General features: G+C 34.2%; 1 protein-coding gene and 1 long non-coding RNA gene across 4 annotated transcripts in view; one reads left to right on the top strand and one right to left on the bottom strand.

Annotated features, from left to right (window-relative positions):
- Positions 1-7,495, bottom strand: part of LOC141399702 (uncharacterized) — a 46,001-nt gene extending 38,506 nt beyond the window's left edge. Inside the window, exons 1-5 of one of the 3 annotated variants that reach the window (XR_012411907.1) lie at positions 7,477-7,495; positions 7,199-7,351; positions 6,966-7,142; positions 4,349-4,526; positions 3,382-4,276 (exon numbers count right to left, since the gene is read on the bottom strand). Coding sequence is in view for 2 of the 3 variants with exons in the window: in XM_073978923.1 (XP_073835024.1) it covers positions 3,887-4,276; positions 6,966-7,142; positions 7,199-7,222 (591 nt within the window). In the remaining variant the exon portion in view is untranslated. Of the gene's footprint in view, positions 1-3,381; positions 4,277-4,348; positions 4,527-6,965; positions 7,143-7,198; positions 7,352-7,476 lie in introns of those variants that run through there. The other 2 variants (XM_073978923.1, XM_073978924.1) reach the window with 2 other exon arrangements.
- On the top strand, positions 1,654-3,401 carry LOC141399703 (uncharacterized). The gene is made up of 4 exons (XR_012411908.1): positions 1,654-2,236; positions 2,297-2,444; positions 2,507-2,591; positions 2,644-3,401. It is a non-coding gene; the product is annotated as an uncharacterized lncRNA (long non-coding RNA).
- Positions 7,496-15,962: the final 8,467 nt, after the last annotated feature.

The following is a 15,962-nucleotide window of genomic DNA, read 5'->3' as shown; positions in this document are numbered from 1 at the left end:
ATAAACTGGTTTAATGAATTCAATCGCGGCGGACGATCGATCAAAAACCAAGGACGTCTAAAAAAGTCCGTTGTGCCAAAAACATTGAACGCACGCAGGGGGGGTCACTGGGGAAAAGTTAGATTGTTCTGAAGTTTATGTATTAAAATTGTACTGTATGAACAAGTTGTCTAAAGGTAAGGTCACATTAGGCAAATATTTGCTCCAGCGACTCTAACTCTACCTTAAGAAATATTTAATTTTTTTGTTTGAATACTCTTTTTGAGAAAAACTTCCAGTAGAGTCTGAATTACTTCTTTATCTCATGTAATTTCACTGTCAAATAATAAAGGGTCGAGGAATTCTATAATGAATATAAAGGTCTTGAGGCTTTAAACTCATTCTGCATTCAAAAAATGACGAGTTTATTATTGTGCGGATTGGAAGTGCATGAAATGACATGTTTACTGGACAAAATGTACGATATATCAAGTGTTTTCCGTGGAGTATACCACTAAAACCAATTAGAAAATGGTTTTACTACCTTAATTTTTTTTATAATTTTTTAATGGAGAAAAAGTTATTGCTTTGCGTCATAAAGTGCTAATATCTGCTATAAGTAGCATAGCAGAATTTTTTTCCTATCATTAACAAAATTGTAGCTGAAAACAACCGTAAATGAAATTAATGCTCAAACATTGGTTAAATGGTATTAAAATCTGCTGTAATTTCAAATAATGGCCTTTGATTTCTCATATGTTTCGACAAAAGCCGCTTCAAATAATTTGGCGCCGATTTAGCCCAGTTCGTTCTTCTGTCTGGCTCGAGAGCATGAGAACTCTCGAACGGATCAACCGAACTTTAAGTCATATCGGTCCATTCCTTATTTCCCACAAGACTTCAAAATATTTCGCTAAAATGGTGCGCACAATAACTCTCGAAGGTCCAAATCGATTTCTTCGAGACATAGATTACGTTCGAATATGGATTATATCGGTTCACTCCTCCCACACAAAATTTCAATATCCGATTTCACCGAAACTGTGAACATCCTAAAATTACTTCCGGACGTACATATGTATATCAAGTACCAAGAGGGTCTATATGCGACAACATCTTCGGAATATCTCCCTCACAAAATTTCAACATAAGTGCAATTTATGGGCTGTTCGAGAATCCATTACATCGGTTACATCGATATTCTATTTTTCGTGGTAAGTCCATGCTTCCTGACATAACGGTTCAAAAGCTCTAAATCTTACCATGACCAACTAACATAACGGCTTGACACCATAACTATCAAAAGGAATGACTTCCAAAATTATGTCCAAAATGAACCATTCTTTAAGGTATCTTCTCCACAAAAGTACAAAATTTTGCGCTCTAATCGAAGTCAAATTTATGAGCTCAGCATAATCACTTATTCGCAACGCCCACAATCGTGAAGTTTTATACCCAAATGCTTTGATATTTTTGTCGGAAAGTTTATACGTCCAAAAAAGGCCACAAAATTCTGAAACACCCTGACTACACAATTTTTAGGACAAAGATTTTTGTTATGAAGCAGGTATTCGAACTGTCTATAGATAAAAGTCTCAACTCATACAGGATGTCGGCAAACGCGACTGATAATTTCTTACTTGTTTTCGAGAAAACAAAAGTTATGAATTTTCATAAAGGGTGTTTTACACGGTATGTATTATGCATATCGACTGTCACTTTTTTCGTATTTATGTAATTCTTTTTGTACGTCAAATTTAGACATTTACATAGGATTTATAATATTTGCTTTCACACCTGCTTATGTTTTTTTGTATGACATAACCTATATATGTAAACAAACTATTTCAATCAGCTGTTGTTTACACATATAAAATATATAAATACTATTTACGTCTGCCGAAAATTTTAAAATGTTAAAACAAACGGGTAAAATAAATGCAAAACGCTTGGAAAAAGTTAAATTAGTGACCAGCATTGTTGCAATTGTTTCTGCAATCAAAGCAAAAAAAAGAAAACTACGAAAAAAGTTGACAACGGCTCGGGCATTGTGGAGTCATAAGTGGTTGCTGCGAAGGGATTCGGGATTAGGGTTCTCAGCAATGGCCATCAACGAATTTCGTTTGGAAGACCCAAAGTCCTTCAAAAATTTTGCGAGAATGTCGTATGAGTCCTTCTCTGAATTATTGGAAAAAGTGTCTCCTATAATTTCAAAGCAAAACACTGTGATGCGGGAGGCTATTTCTTGTGCTGCAAGGTAAATATAGAGATCCTAAGGCTATTTTAACATTACTCATCATCTTAAATTTGTTCTAAGATTGCTGTTGACCTTAAGGTTTTTGGCCACAGGGGAGAGATTCTTGCAATTATCCTACGGATTCCGAATTTCCGTCGCAGCAATTTCCAAAATTGTACCAGAAACGCTCGATGCTATTTACTCCGTTTTAAAAGATGAATTCTTCAAGGTATGTATGAATTCAAACATATTTTCTCAAAGAGTAAAACTAGGCAGATTAATATATTAAAGGTCCCCAGCAAAAGTGAAGAATGGAAGAGGATTGCGGAAGAATTTGAGCTAAAATGGAATTTTCCTTTTTGTTAAGGTGCAATCGGTAATAACGCAAAAATTTATCAAAAACATTTTAAACATCTTTCTTTTTCTAGATGGCAAGCATATAGCAATTAAAAGCAAAGAGGACTATGGATCCTATTATTACAATTATAAGGGGTTCCATAGCGTAATCTTGATGGCCGTTGTGGATGCAAATTACAAATTCCTTTATGTCGATGTTGGTTCCAACGGGCGAGCAAATGATGCCGCAGTCTTCAATGAGTCGTCCTTGTCTGAGGCTATATCTAAAAATCTCCTAGACTTTCCTGCCGACGAAGTTTTGCCTGGTACGGATAAAACTGTGCCTTACGTATTTGTTGCAGATGACGCTTTTCGACTGTCATGAAACCCTATGGTGAAAGGTCTGCCAATAATAACAAAATATTCAACTACAGGCTAAGTCGGGCTCGAAGAGTATCCGAAAATGCTTTTGGAATTTTGGCTAGTAAATTCCAAGTGTTCCAGAGAGATATTGACCTCTCTGTTGATAAAGTTGAAAAAATAACATTGGCAGCATGTGCTTTGCACAACTTCATTAGGAGTCGGGAAGTATTTGACTCAAATTTGGTGGATTCAGAAAATACCAAAACTATAAATATACAAAATGGATCTTGGCGAAACGAAGTATGTATTACAAACCTTCAAAGGTGCCAAGCCAACCGCACTGGTGATGAATGTCGAAAGATACGGGATACATTTTCCGAATATTTCAACACAATTGGATCAGTTCCTTGGCAAGAGGATGCTATTAAAAAATTTAATTTTTAATGTTATAAATAAAAAACTTGATATGTTATAAAAAATAAGAATATATTTTCATGAAGTTTCCTTATACATACTTGGGGTCTAAATCTACTATTTCAATGAGGCGCATATTGATCGTACAAAAAATAGTTAAAATAAAATATGTTTTTAAAACGTTTTAAAAATTTACATTGTTTCTTTTAGAAAGTACATAAATAAAAGTAAAATAAAAATGCATTGCATGTGACTATTGCCTTAGGGGCAGAACCACCAAACACTGTATTAATAAAAAATAATGTGTTTAATTCATATTTTAATTATCAGGTCATGGTAAAGAAACATGGGAACTTAAATTGAGAATTCACTTTTTAACACTTCAAGTTTTATTAAATACATTAATTTATCAGGTCATGACAAAGATACATAGGAACTTAGATTGAGAATTCACTTTTGCCCAAAGACGTAACCCTTTGAGGGTTACTCCTTTAGGCATTTCAGGTGACGATACATTAATCTATCAGGTCACAGCTTGTTGTACAAAGTATAAAATTGTTATTCATCTAAAACATAACTATATTCATAATATGTTTTATTATCACTAGGTAGCAGCCTTTGCTTTTTTTTGGCATCAAAAAGTGCTGCAGTTATTTTTTCTTTAAACTCATCTATAATGCTCTCCTCAGTTATAGAGTCTAGCTCTTCTTTTAAAAAATTACAAAAGGACTCATTTTTGCTTCTATCATTAATGTTCTTTGAGCTAGTTAAATTTTCTAAGACATTAACAGCTGCTTCAAGAACAGCATCTTCTCTGTTTGTTCTGTCGCATGACAATGGCGTGATGTTTTCCTTTTTTGGCCTTTTAGATGGTTGTGCAGGAGACAAATGGTCTTCCATTAATTGAGTTGACTCAGCAGAGTCTTCAATTGATGAACAGCTTTGATCCTGTGAATGAAAATTCATTTTTTATGCATGATGATCATGAAAATGATGAATATAGTTTAAATTACTACTTACAAATAAATTGCTCTTTCCTTTTCTTATTTTAATATGGTCCTGCAGAAAACTAAGTTCAGGAAACCAAAAAGCATTTGGCACTTAAACATCGTCAGCGCCTGAACCACTTCTAAGCTCTTTACTTTTTGAAAGTTCACGACTGTATTGATCGGACAAAACGGATTGATGTTTTGCATCTCTAAGGTAACGTAAAACATTTAAACTCGTTTTTCTTATAATACCATTTTTGTAGTCGTCGTCCATACTACTAGAATGGACGTTTTTGCGTATATTTTTGTGGACTTACATCAAAATTGTGTCTTTAAACTAGAGATTTTTTGTTTAAACGATTGATAAATTTTCGTTTTCATATAATAATACAATATTCAAAAATATTTGAATTTAGAAACTATTATTCTTCAGGTTTTAAACCAAGTCCTTTAAAACAATTTGTTCCATACGCCGCCACATTATTCGTAACTTGGCAAAAATGGGCAATTTTTTGTTCCAAACGCCATCATTTTTGGTGCGGAACAATTCGTTTTTGTCTCTTTTTTTCCATACGCCAAACGACATGGATATGGAATTAAAAAGTTCAAAGTTGTTTTGTTCCATACGCCAGGCTTTATGGATATGGAACAAAACGACAAGATTTTTTGGGTCACAAGGCGGATATGGAACATACTGGCATATGAATATCTCAGAAACTATAAGAGATAAAGAAAAACCGACCAAAAAATCTGAAAGTGCATGGTTCAAAACCTTGGAAGGTACCTTTATCTCAAAATGTCAAAAATGGCGTATGGAACACTTAAGCATGACACCGACGACATGTGAGAACAGAGTTGAATGTCATGGTTGATGGCAACAGAATTCAGATCGCCATCTACCCAAAAATTCTTGGGGTCACATTCGAGAATATGTTCAAGTTGTCCGCTCTTACCTATGCTACATGCGACAAGCTTAGATGTAGAAACAAGGTCCTCAAGGTCTAACTCCAGTGGATCCGTGGTTACATCCCATCGAAGCAGCCTCTTTCCTGGAACTGGAGATAGACCTAGAGCCAGAAGAACAAACATACCATAATAAACACTGTTACAACAAAACCTTCCCTGATGTTATTTGTGAAAGACTGAGCTCTTATTTGACCGATCTTAACACACTTTTCCACGCGAGGAGTATGCAAAAATCAGCCACTAAATCTACGGCCACATGGACTATGCAGGTGAGCACTAAGCTGGTGGAAGAATTGCGATCACTAACTACCCCAAGATTCTAGGCATCACATTCGATAGTATGCTCATGTCATCCGCGCATTCCACAGCCATATGCGACGGGCTGATATGTAGGAACAAGGTTCATCAATTCCCAAGAAGGCAGCATTTATAACGCGATTGGTCGGTCTGTGATGTGGTCCCGAATATAAGTACAACGCGCTGGAAAAAATGTCACCTGTCACAATGCCGCCCTGAGAACTGCAACAGGGTGCCTCCTCGTGAAGTTCAGCAGTACTTGCGCTTGTGTTGCCGTGAGAGCCATTGTAATCACAATAAAGTAGATAGGACCCAGGCATGTAAGGAGGGATTTTAACGATATAGAAAGAGAGGTCAAACGTGAAAAAACAGGACCCCAAGATCAGCAAGCCTATCAAGCAGGTTTGAATAGCATTCACATAAATGCAGTTGCAAATGCCATAAACAAATACATATCAGCTGAGGAGTGTCAGGTGCCACGACAAACCAGAGTAGATTTGGCTTAACTACGCTCGGGACGATGCAGCTCTCTAAGTTTAAGGATTAATGAAACGGTGCAAAACAACTAACCAGCATACCGTAAACGACACTCTGCACCTTTTTAACTGTTCTGCCAAACCTACTCAATCCACTCTAGTAGCTTTATGGTAACAACCCATCGCAGCAGCCACTTTTCTAAAACTGGAGATAGACACAGAGCCAGATTAAGCAGAAAAAATAATGTATCATATGCTGTTACAACAACAACAATAGGAAAACGTTGCCGAATCAGGTTTTTATAGAATAAGATCGCTGAAATAAAGTTTTTTATAGATTTAATTCTTTCTATAGGAAAAAGGAATTCTGCAATACAGTTTTTGATTAGTTTTAGAAAATCCACCATTGCTGAATTCAATCTTCCTACACAAACTACCTTTAAAACACTGGCTAAACACAATATTCTAATATCTTACAAACTCCCTCGTTACGAAGCAGAATATACATAAATAATGATCAGCAACTGACAAATTGGCAGTTGCCTGCTCATCATGGGAGTTCACTAATTTGCTTACAAATCTGCCATGGCATTGTTAATGTTTGAGATCATTAATCTTCATATTGTTATGATTTGATATGGAGACAACAGACAAGAGCACAAAACTCCACTAGTTTAATAGACAGACACAACTAGTAGCAGATATTGCCATTTAAGCATCATTTTATGGCTTATTTGTCAAATCCTGCAAAACTCTAGAGCGAAGTGGAAGAACGGCGGAGCAGTGTTCCATCATTTTTTCGTTTAGCTTACTATCTTTACCATGTACTCTGAAAGACCATTTGGATCGACGACACCGTGCAAAACATCTGCCCAGCATGCATATGTACGTATGGTTATTCATACAAACCTTGACATCATTTGGTCCAATGGCTTCATTAAATATCTTTAATTTTTCAGCGATTTCGTTAAAAGCCTTGTATCGGGAATGCTTATTGTGGTATAAGTTGTTCTTTGGGTTGTACAGACATTCGTAGTTTTGCCACAAATTGATCATTTCCAGAATGGATTCCTTCGTCCAATCTACCTGCAATTAAATACATTTTATATTCATAGTTTGTTTTAATATATGGAAATACTTACTTTTGTGTCTTTATCTTTATCCATTTTCTTTATTTATTTTTAATATTGGGTAGTTTCTTCATTTATTTCCTTTTTGTAACTAGTTGCTGACATTACCCAAACAAACAAAACAGCTGTTTGCTTTATGAGATACAGAAATAAATAGAGCGCGCTCTAATCGAAAAAAATACATATGTATACACATATCACTTTCATGCATTGAAATTACTGTATGGTTCACACCATGTGTACAAAATTTTGATTTGTAAAAAGTGACAGTCGATATGCATAATACATACCGTGTAGAACACCCTTAAGTTTGCCTCCGCTGTGCCGACAGAATTCATAGTCCTTGAAAAGTTTTAAATGTCATCGAGTTCATAAACATCTAATCGTACAATTAAGATAGAAATAAGGCGGAACAACAACCATTGGGATATCACTAGAGCGATTCTCCAAATCAATTTTTGAGTTACCGACAATTGTCGGTAAAATGCTCATAATTTCTGTAATTACCGATTTTTTTCGGTATGTTTGCGACGAATAAAAAGCAATCGTAAAGTTCTACCGCTAGTAAGACTGTTTCCAACGTTTATTGAACTTTTCATTCATAATTTTGCGTTTAAATTTTACCGATTTTTGTCGGTAACTCAAAAAATGTGCACTTAGCTAAAATTTTGCCGAGACCGAATGTGGATTTCGTAGTCTCAAACAGTACTGCGAGTAGAATTCGGAGTCTATGAGTCGTATCGCCCGACTCCTGATAAAAATGTTTTCCCATTTTTCTAAATGCATGTTCCAGACCCTGCAAGCATCTACACATTTTTACTACTAAAAATTTTCTGAATTTTTTAGTTGGCTTGCATGGACTCTATCACTTCTGGTAAAATAGTAAAATTTTGGTGTTTTTATGACATAAAAGAATATTATTTTCTTACAATAAATAGTTCGGTACAAGTCCAATCTGCACTCGCGTTTTCGAGTTATTCTTTTTTGGAGTTATTTATTTCAATTAATGAATGGTATACAAATAACATTAATAGGTTTTTAGATAGATCTTCTTATCAGAATCAGTATCCGTGGTAAAAATGTGTTCAATTGATAACTTAATAAGGCAAAACTTTTTTAATGGGACTGAAGTTAATGTGTGATACATGGATATGTACTTTAAAGAAGTAGAAGTACTGCAAATCTTTGAAATAGGTGGTCAAAAATTCAAGGATACATTAAAACGTTAACCTACATGGGTAATGTTCATTTGAAAGATTTTTTAGTTATTACGTCAATTGCGTTGGAGAATTTGGTTAAAATCTTCAAAATACCAGGCGGGAGACTATACTGAACGTGTATGGGGACTATACTGAACGTATTCTGATATGGTTCATTTCAATTCTAAACACCCAAAGACTAATTTATTATACTCTGTTCCAAATTTCAAAGTTATATCTAAAATATTGTAAACTCTCTCTATTGAAATTATATACTTTGTGTTAATATTTCATATAAAATCAACCAAAAACCCTTTAAAATAGCTTTATGTAACGCTACACAACATTTTTTAATTTCATAATTTTTGGTCAAGTTGGGCCCCCCCGAAATGAAATCCTGCGTACGTCCCTGCTGTCAGATAGAGGCATCCTTGGACATATCTTCCACCAGCATACATTCGATATTGCATAAACACCTGTCCGTCAAAAAAATGTTTGATCTCGTTAGATCCACCACAATTTGAGAATCTCTTCAAAAAAGGTTCGTGTCGTTTGGTGCAAGGAGTGTTGGGGGTTCTCCAAATTTGTGTATAATATCATTATAGGTGACGAATCATGGATCTAGGCGTATGAGCCCGAAACAAAGCAACAATCGACCATGGAGGTCTTCGAAGATCAGCCAAATCCAACGAAAGTTGTTCATGAAATAAGCAATTCGAAGCAAATGGTCGCCTGTTTCTTCGGCAAAACTGACCATGTGGCGACTATGCGGCGTAGCACGGTACACGCAGAGAAAAAATATTTTTCGCTTTTGTTGGATCAAAAATATATGTTTTGGTTCCAAAAATGTATTTGTTTTGTTCAAACATTGTAATCCAAATCCAAAAATACCATCTTTTGTTCCAAACATAGAAAACAAAAACAACTTTCGAATTTCCGCAATATTGTTAAAATCGTTAACAATACCGATTGTAGGAACTATCATAATCTAATTTTGTTTACAAAAAGTATTGTCAATACAGAAAACCAGCCCAGAAATTTTTGATTTGAGTGCATATACTTCTCATATACACTTTTCGCATAACTTGGATATAAATGTCGCGTATAATATTGCAATCATTGATGAACACAATACATGGTTTGCTGCATTGGCTGACAACAAAGACAAACAAAAAGCCACAAGAACCCACCACAACATAAGGAATAATTAAACACCATAACAAACATGAAAAGGAAAGAAGAATGAAACAAAACAGAAACAAATAAAAACAAGAGTCTCACAAGTACATACACACAAAAACAAAGGTAAAGGCAGCATGTCATACAAACACACCACAACTCACCAAAATTGTTTTTTCAACACGGCATCGAATAGCGAGAGAAGAGAAACAAATTTTCGAAGAAAAGAGAGAAATATTGTTCAGTTGACACAAACTATTTTTGGATTTACAATACTACATGAGGAATCCAAAAATATGTTAACAATACATATTTTGCTCTTGGAATATTGTTGGATCAAACATATTTTTTTCTCTGCGTGTATATTACAATTTGTTTGTCTGAAGTCTCTGATGAACTTTTCTATGGAAAGAGTCATCTCCTATATCTTGGGGAGTATAGACTTCCGCAACACAAAATGTGTAGTTGTAATCAGGGTCCGCCATCGACATTGTAGATATGTCAAAAAAATACGCGATGAGACTTTAAACTAAACTTGTTCCATTATTGAAAGTTGTGTACCACAAAAGTAAATATTTTTTTGATAACAAATGTTTACTTTTGTGTTTCACAAGAAGAAGAAGAAGAATAATAATAAAAAAGATAAAAACTGCATACGATTTAAAAAAAAACGGCGTCAAGACTTGGCAGAATATTGATAAAACACGGCAACTCTATCAGAAATAAAAAAATTATTTTTTAATAAAATTTCGAATTTATCGGCTGTGTATATCAAAATATGAACTAAAAATTGATTCAGATTATCAAAATGTTCATATTTAGTATGTGATCTCATATCTTATAGTTTATGTTTCCAATATTCACAAGTCTTTAAAATTATCGCTGGGCATATACAATTTCGAAGACCGTCGTCATAAAACGAAAATGTCGACAAAATTCTCACTGCATACGAATTTTGTCATCAATATCGCTGGGTAAAAATGGGTTGAAGCCAGCAATTTGTTTATGTTCTCTTCCGATTTGTAGCTTAACCCTAAATTTTATTGACCTATGCCCAAAAGAAAGAATCGCAGAATACTCCATGGGCAACATGATACTAGTGTATGATTTTGCGATATTTCCACTGCATCCACCTAAAATTGATGCTGACATTTTGAAGCCGGAATTTCGGGTTTTTTTTATTTTTTTTTTCAAAATAAAGGTCCATTAACCGGTCATAAAATTACATAAAAATTTGAGATTAAAATCATACAGGTTGGTATTATAGTTTCGTTGTTACAGCCAAAAAAAGGACAAATTTTGGTCAACAAATAATTTTTTGTTTGTAAAAATATTTTTTCACATGCAGATGTAGCAGAAAAATGTGGAAAAAATCTATAGGAATACTTCCTTCATTTTGCTTAAATCTCCTAATAAAATAGACGGATTTTGCTTTATAGACATTCATTTTAAAGCTTTCCCATATCTCAAGGCTTCTGAAATGGAAATAGAGGTCAAATAGCCCAGTTTAATTTATATGCATTTTAAAATACGTGTAAATCGCGTAATTATCAAAATCATTTTGTCCGCATATCATTTTCATGTACAGCAAGACCATATCTTTTAAGTTGTGTATATTTTTCGAAATTTAATTTGGAGGCTAAAAAGCAGAATCGCCTGCATCTTAGCATTAAAAAATTTTTTAAATATCCCTAATCTGCGCAAAGTGCATACAATTTTTGTCCGCATCCGGTTTCAGAGTCGACATGAAAATCTACATCGATATATACCTATTTCAAGGCGATCAATCAAGAACCGTGTATGTAGCATCACACACTATTTTTTGGGATAAAATGAATGTAGCTCCCTTAGCAGTGAAATTTTCAAATCTCTGTTTCCGCTAAAACGAAGATGCTGCACTAGTTTTTTCATTGCAGTGGAAACGACCCGCAGAAAACGCAATAAAATACGCGATATTTTCAAAAACAATTTTAGGTGATTTTTCTACTTTGGAATTTCTCGTAACTCGCGTTTTAGTAGATGGGTTTCACGGGGAATGATTTATTGGATCCGGAACGTAAAAAAAAAAACAAAATGTGCAATGGAGTACGAGGTATTCTAATGACAATTGCAAATATTAGTCCCGAAAAATATGATTTTTAGAAAAATGTTCGCATAACATTTCCGCATTTGGATTCAGATTTCTATGAAGCTGCGTAGACTACATTCACGACACATACAGTTGCGTTCAAAATAATAGGAGTGCCCATACACAAAAGGGAATGGTCCAAAAAAACATGGTTAAACTTCTCCATTTTGCCTTATTTTGTATTTGGTTAACATTGTTGACATTGCAACTGTTATTTCATTAACAGAAATGTGGCAATTTGTATTAAATTATTTACTGTTTACACCAACATTTACGACCAAAACTGTAAATATTTTAGTTGATTGTACACTGATACCTCGATTTGCGTTGCCTTGATTTGCGTTGTTTCGATTTGCGTTAACAAAAAAATAATAGATTTTGTTTCGATTTGCTTTACAGATTCAATTTGCGTTATACAAAAAATAATATATTTGGCTTTGAATATCGTGAAGAGGACATGGTTTCTTAACTTCACACGATAAAACAAGATTTTTATTTTACAATGCATCGGAACATGCATTAATTAGAGGGACAATCACCATCGTCTAATTACCGCAGAAAAATATTTTGAAAATTCACTCAAATATCAGAAGCATAGCAACTTATAACCAAAACAATTGAAATGTTTGTTGTTCAAGGATTCAGAAAATAGCAGCGGTAATCCAAAATAGGCTATGGGAGATGCAATTAATTGTTATAAATAAACATTTTTACCAACAAATTTATTCGACCAAAAATAAAACAGTTTTTCTCAGAGAAATTAAAGCTATAAATCATTCGCATAATGTGACATTTTTTTTATATTTTAGTTAGTTTTTTCGTAAAAAGACTGATATTGATATAGCATTGGTACAGTTAAATGCTAAATACCACCTTCGATTAAATTGTTTTGCAAAATTAAGAGGAAAAAAATTCTAAAAAACAATTTTGGAACCAATTAACAAATTCTTCACACAAACGCGTGGAAACATGTGTTTCGATTTGCGTTGTTTCGCATTGCGTTGAAGTTTGTCGGAACCAATTATTAACGCAAATCGAGGTATTAGTGTACTAAATACAATATATTTGAATTTTTTGAAAACAAAAGTCCTTTGGTAGTATCCGAAAACAGGCTATTGTCCTTGTGGCGACTTTCCCAATAAATTAAGCTCTTATTGGGGAATTCAGTGGATTTTATAAACAAAACCTTTATTGATTAGAGTTGTTTAACACCCTGACTGTTACCTCAAATAAAACATAATGATGGATATCCCATAAATTGGTGTATTTTGAACCATAAACCAAATTTCAGCCAGTTTCCATTGATCCTTTATGAAAGGATCGGCCAAAACAATGCATTTATAAGTCATTTATTCCTCGACCAAATAAAATTATGAGGTCCTCAGGATGTTAGCTTTATGTACACAATCAATTTCACTTCTATTCCAAAAATAGTTTAAAGCGGGGACGGTTGAAATTAGTTTTACACCATTTTGTGATAATCCGGCTTTGACTACTTTATGGTTGGTATACATCGTACTATATTTTTCTACATAAATTCTAGTTTTTCGTTCAAAAGTACTTAATTTAGATTAGTTCTCATAGAAAATTGTGTTTTAATAAACATAGTCATAGGGCAACTTCAGAAGTATTTCCTTAAAATTAGCTTTTTAACAAAGCGTGTAGAAAAATGGTTCATATCTGCCAATCAACCAATTTTTCAAATTTAAACAAAATAATTGTTCTGCGTGTAGTTAAGATGCTAAGGGCCTTAAAACATTATTTAGTCGAGGAATTAATGCCTTATAGGTACGCTTTTTTGGTAAATCCTTACATAAAAGTCTAATGGAAACTGGCTAAAGCTTGGCTCAAGGATCAAAATACACAAATTTATGGGCAACCAGTTATTATGTATTGTTCGAGGTAACATCTAGAGTGTTAAACAACTCTAAACAAGAAAGGTTTTGTTTATAAAATCCATCGATTTCCCAATAAATGCTCAAATTATAGGAAAATAGCTGGAAGGACAATATCCTGATTGTGGCCACATCCAAAAGCCTTTTTTGTTTTCAAACAGCCTTAAACTATTAAATTCACTACTAACAACTAAAATATTGTCAACTCTGGTCCTAAACTCAAATAAAAATATTTTTATTCTCCTTTTTCTTCCACACTCCTATTTTTTTGAACAAAAAATTTTAAGACGGTTTATAATGTTGGTGTAAACAGTAAATAATTTAAAACATATTGCCACATTTCTGTTAATGAATTAACAGTTGGGATGTCAACAATGTTAAACAAATGCAGAATTGGCGAAAATGTAGAAGTTTAAACATGTTTTTTGGACCATTCCATTTTGTGTATGGGCACTCCTATTATTTTGAACACAGCTGTATATCAAATAACTTAGAATCTGGAGTTCTACAATCCTATATATGATTTTTTTGGAAAACCTGTTTGCGGAATGAAATTAGAAGAAAATTAAAAAAAAAAACACTGTAAATCTGGCTTCAAAATGACAGCATCATTTAATGGTAGAGGCAGATCAAATTTTAAAAAGAAATACATTAGTGAGATTATCCTTATTTAGTTGGCTTCTACTTTTACTTTGACAGGAAAATCGTGAAAAGTGTGGTTTACTCACAAATCGAGAGAAAACAAAAAAAGACACGCTGGCTTCAACCCATTTTTACACATTGTTTTTAAATAAATATAGCCACAACTTCCACGCAAATTATCTTTTAAGGCCTATATTTTTTGCCACGTCCAAAAACATTTCATTTTATCCAAAAATATTTAATTTGTAAAATATACAATCGCAATTCGCGTGTTCTAAAAGGATAACCTTGGCTTCAAAAATATTGGTGACATATATCGTGAACCAAGGAACGGTCCTGGACGGCTTTAACATGGCAAAGTCCAGGATTTATCTTTGTCCCTCTCTCATCTCAAGTGGACAGTGACCTCCCCTGGGTGTCACATGGGGTAGCTGCCTTTAACACCCGTTAAAGGTAGTGAGCTAAAATGTTCCGCACGTTCATCTATAACAACGTTAAAAAACTTGGGTTTGGGCGCCGGGTTAGTAACCCTCCCCTAGAAAAAAGCATCCTACTATGAACAAACAAAAGAGAAGAATAAAAATAGGTAAAAAAAACTTTTTAAGTTAAACTGTCTTATGTTAAACATACATTGCAATGTTTAAGATAAATGTACTAAAAACCAAAAAATAATAAAATAGATACAGCCGTGGGAATTATAAACATATGCATAAACTAGACTAAAATAAAAACATAAATTATCCGCCGTTTTGTAGCGGCGGCCATCTTGAATTTATAATGATAATGAATAAACATAATTGTATTGTCACCAAAATCCAAAGTGTATACAAAATTTCAGATTAATCGGTTGACAGGAAGAGGGTGAAATTTGAATTACTAAATTTGACCCAAGAATAAATAATAAATAAAACAAACGGGGAGAGCTAAATAAAACCGTTTAAAAACAAATCCCTTAAAGCTGACGACATCCGCAAACGTTTTAAGGACCATGATCTGCGTATCTGCACCTGGAATGTTCGCACTCTTTGTAGAGAAGGTGCAGTTTACGCTTTGGCAGATGTACGTGAAAAGTACAAGGCCGACATTATTGCCACTGCAATATATGGAATATATAGGTTGCGGATTTGATGGTCGGAGGTTAAAACATCTGGTCTCCAGCTTCACACCAGCGAATTAATGCCTTGCTACAATACGGATAAAGGCAAAATTCTTCAACATTAGCCTTATCTGCATGAATCCAAGCTCAACAACTACTGCAGCTTACAGCGTTGTGATGGTTACAACGTATTAAGGAAGGATCGCACCAGAAGTGGAGGTGGGAGACTAGCTTTCCTTTTGCACCAGTCTGTTCAATACAGACCTATCTCGCTGGAGCCTGACTCTAATGAGTCAGGTGTGGAACTGCCGAGATAGAGTTGCTGAACGTAGAGTTGCTATACGTATGTAATTTGCGCCAAGAATTCCGCGGAATCTATTCACTTCCTGAGAAATCTGAGGAAAAACGTGCATTTATCGACGTTCAGAGGGGTATATTGTGCACAAAAACAACTTCAAAGCTTTCTTGGGCTTCAAGATTTAAAAACGCAAAGAATTGAGCAGGGGTAAGCTTTAAGCTCGTTAAAGTGCAAAAAAAGCACAAAAAGTTTGATCTAAAATAACGGCATTTGACACCCAGAGACATTCGCCAAAACAATAAAATGTATAAATTTTGCTGTTAACTCCATAAATTGTAC

The sequence above is a fragment of the Musca autumnalis genome, unplaced genomic scaffold (assembly GCF_047663935.1).
Source record: "Musca autumnalis isolate F117 unplaced genomic scaffold, ASM4766393v1 scaffold_3, whole genome shotgun sequence".
NCBI lineage: Eukaryota > Metazoa > Arthropoda > Insecta > Diptera > Muscidae > Musca > Musca autumnalis.
The sequence above is the reverse complement of the archived record's forward strand: the minus strand, read 5'-3'. Positions and strand labels throughout refer to the sequence as shown.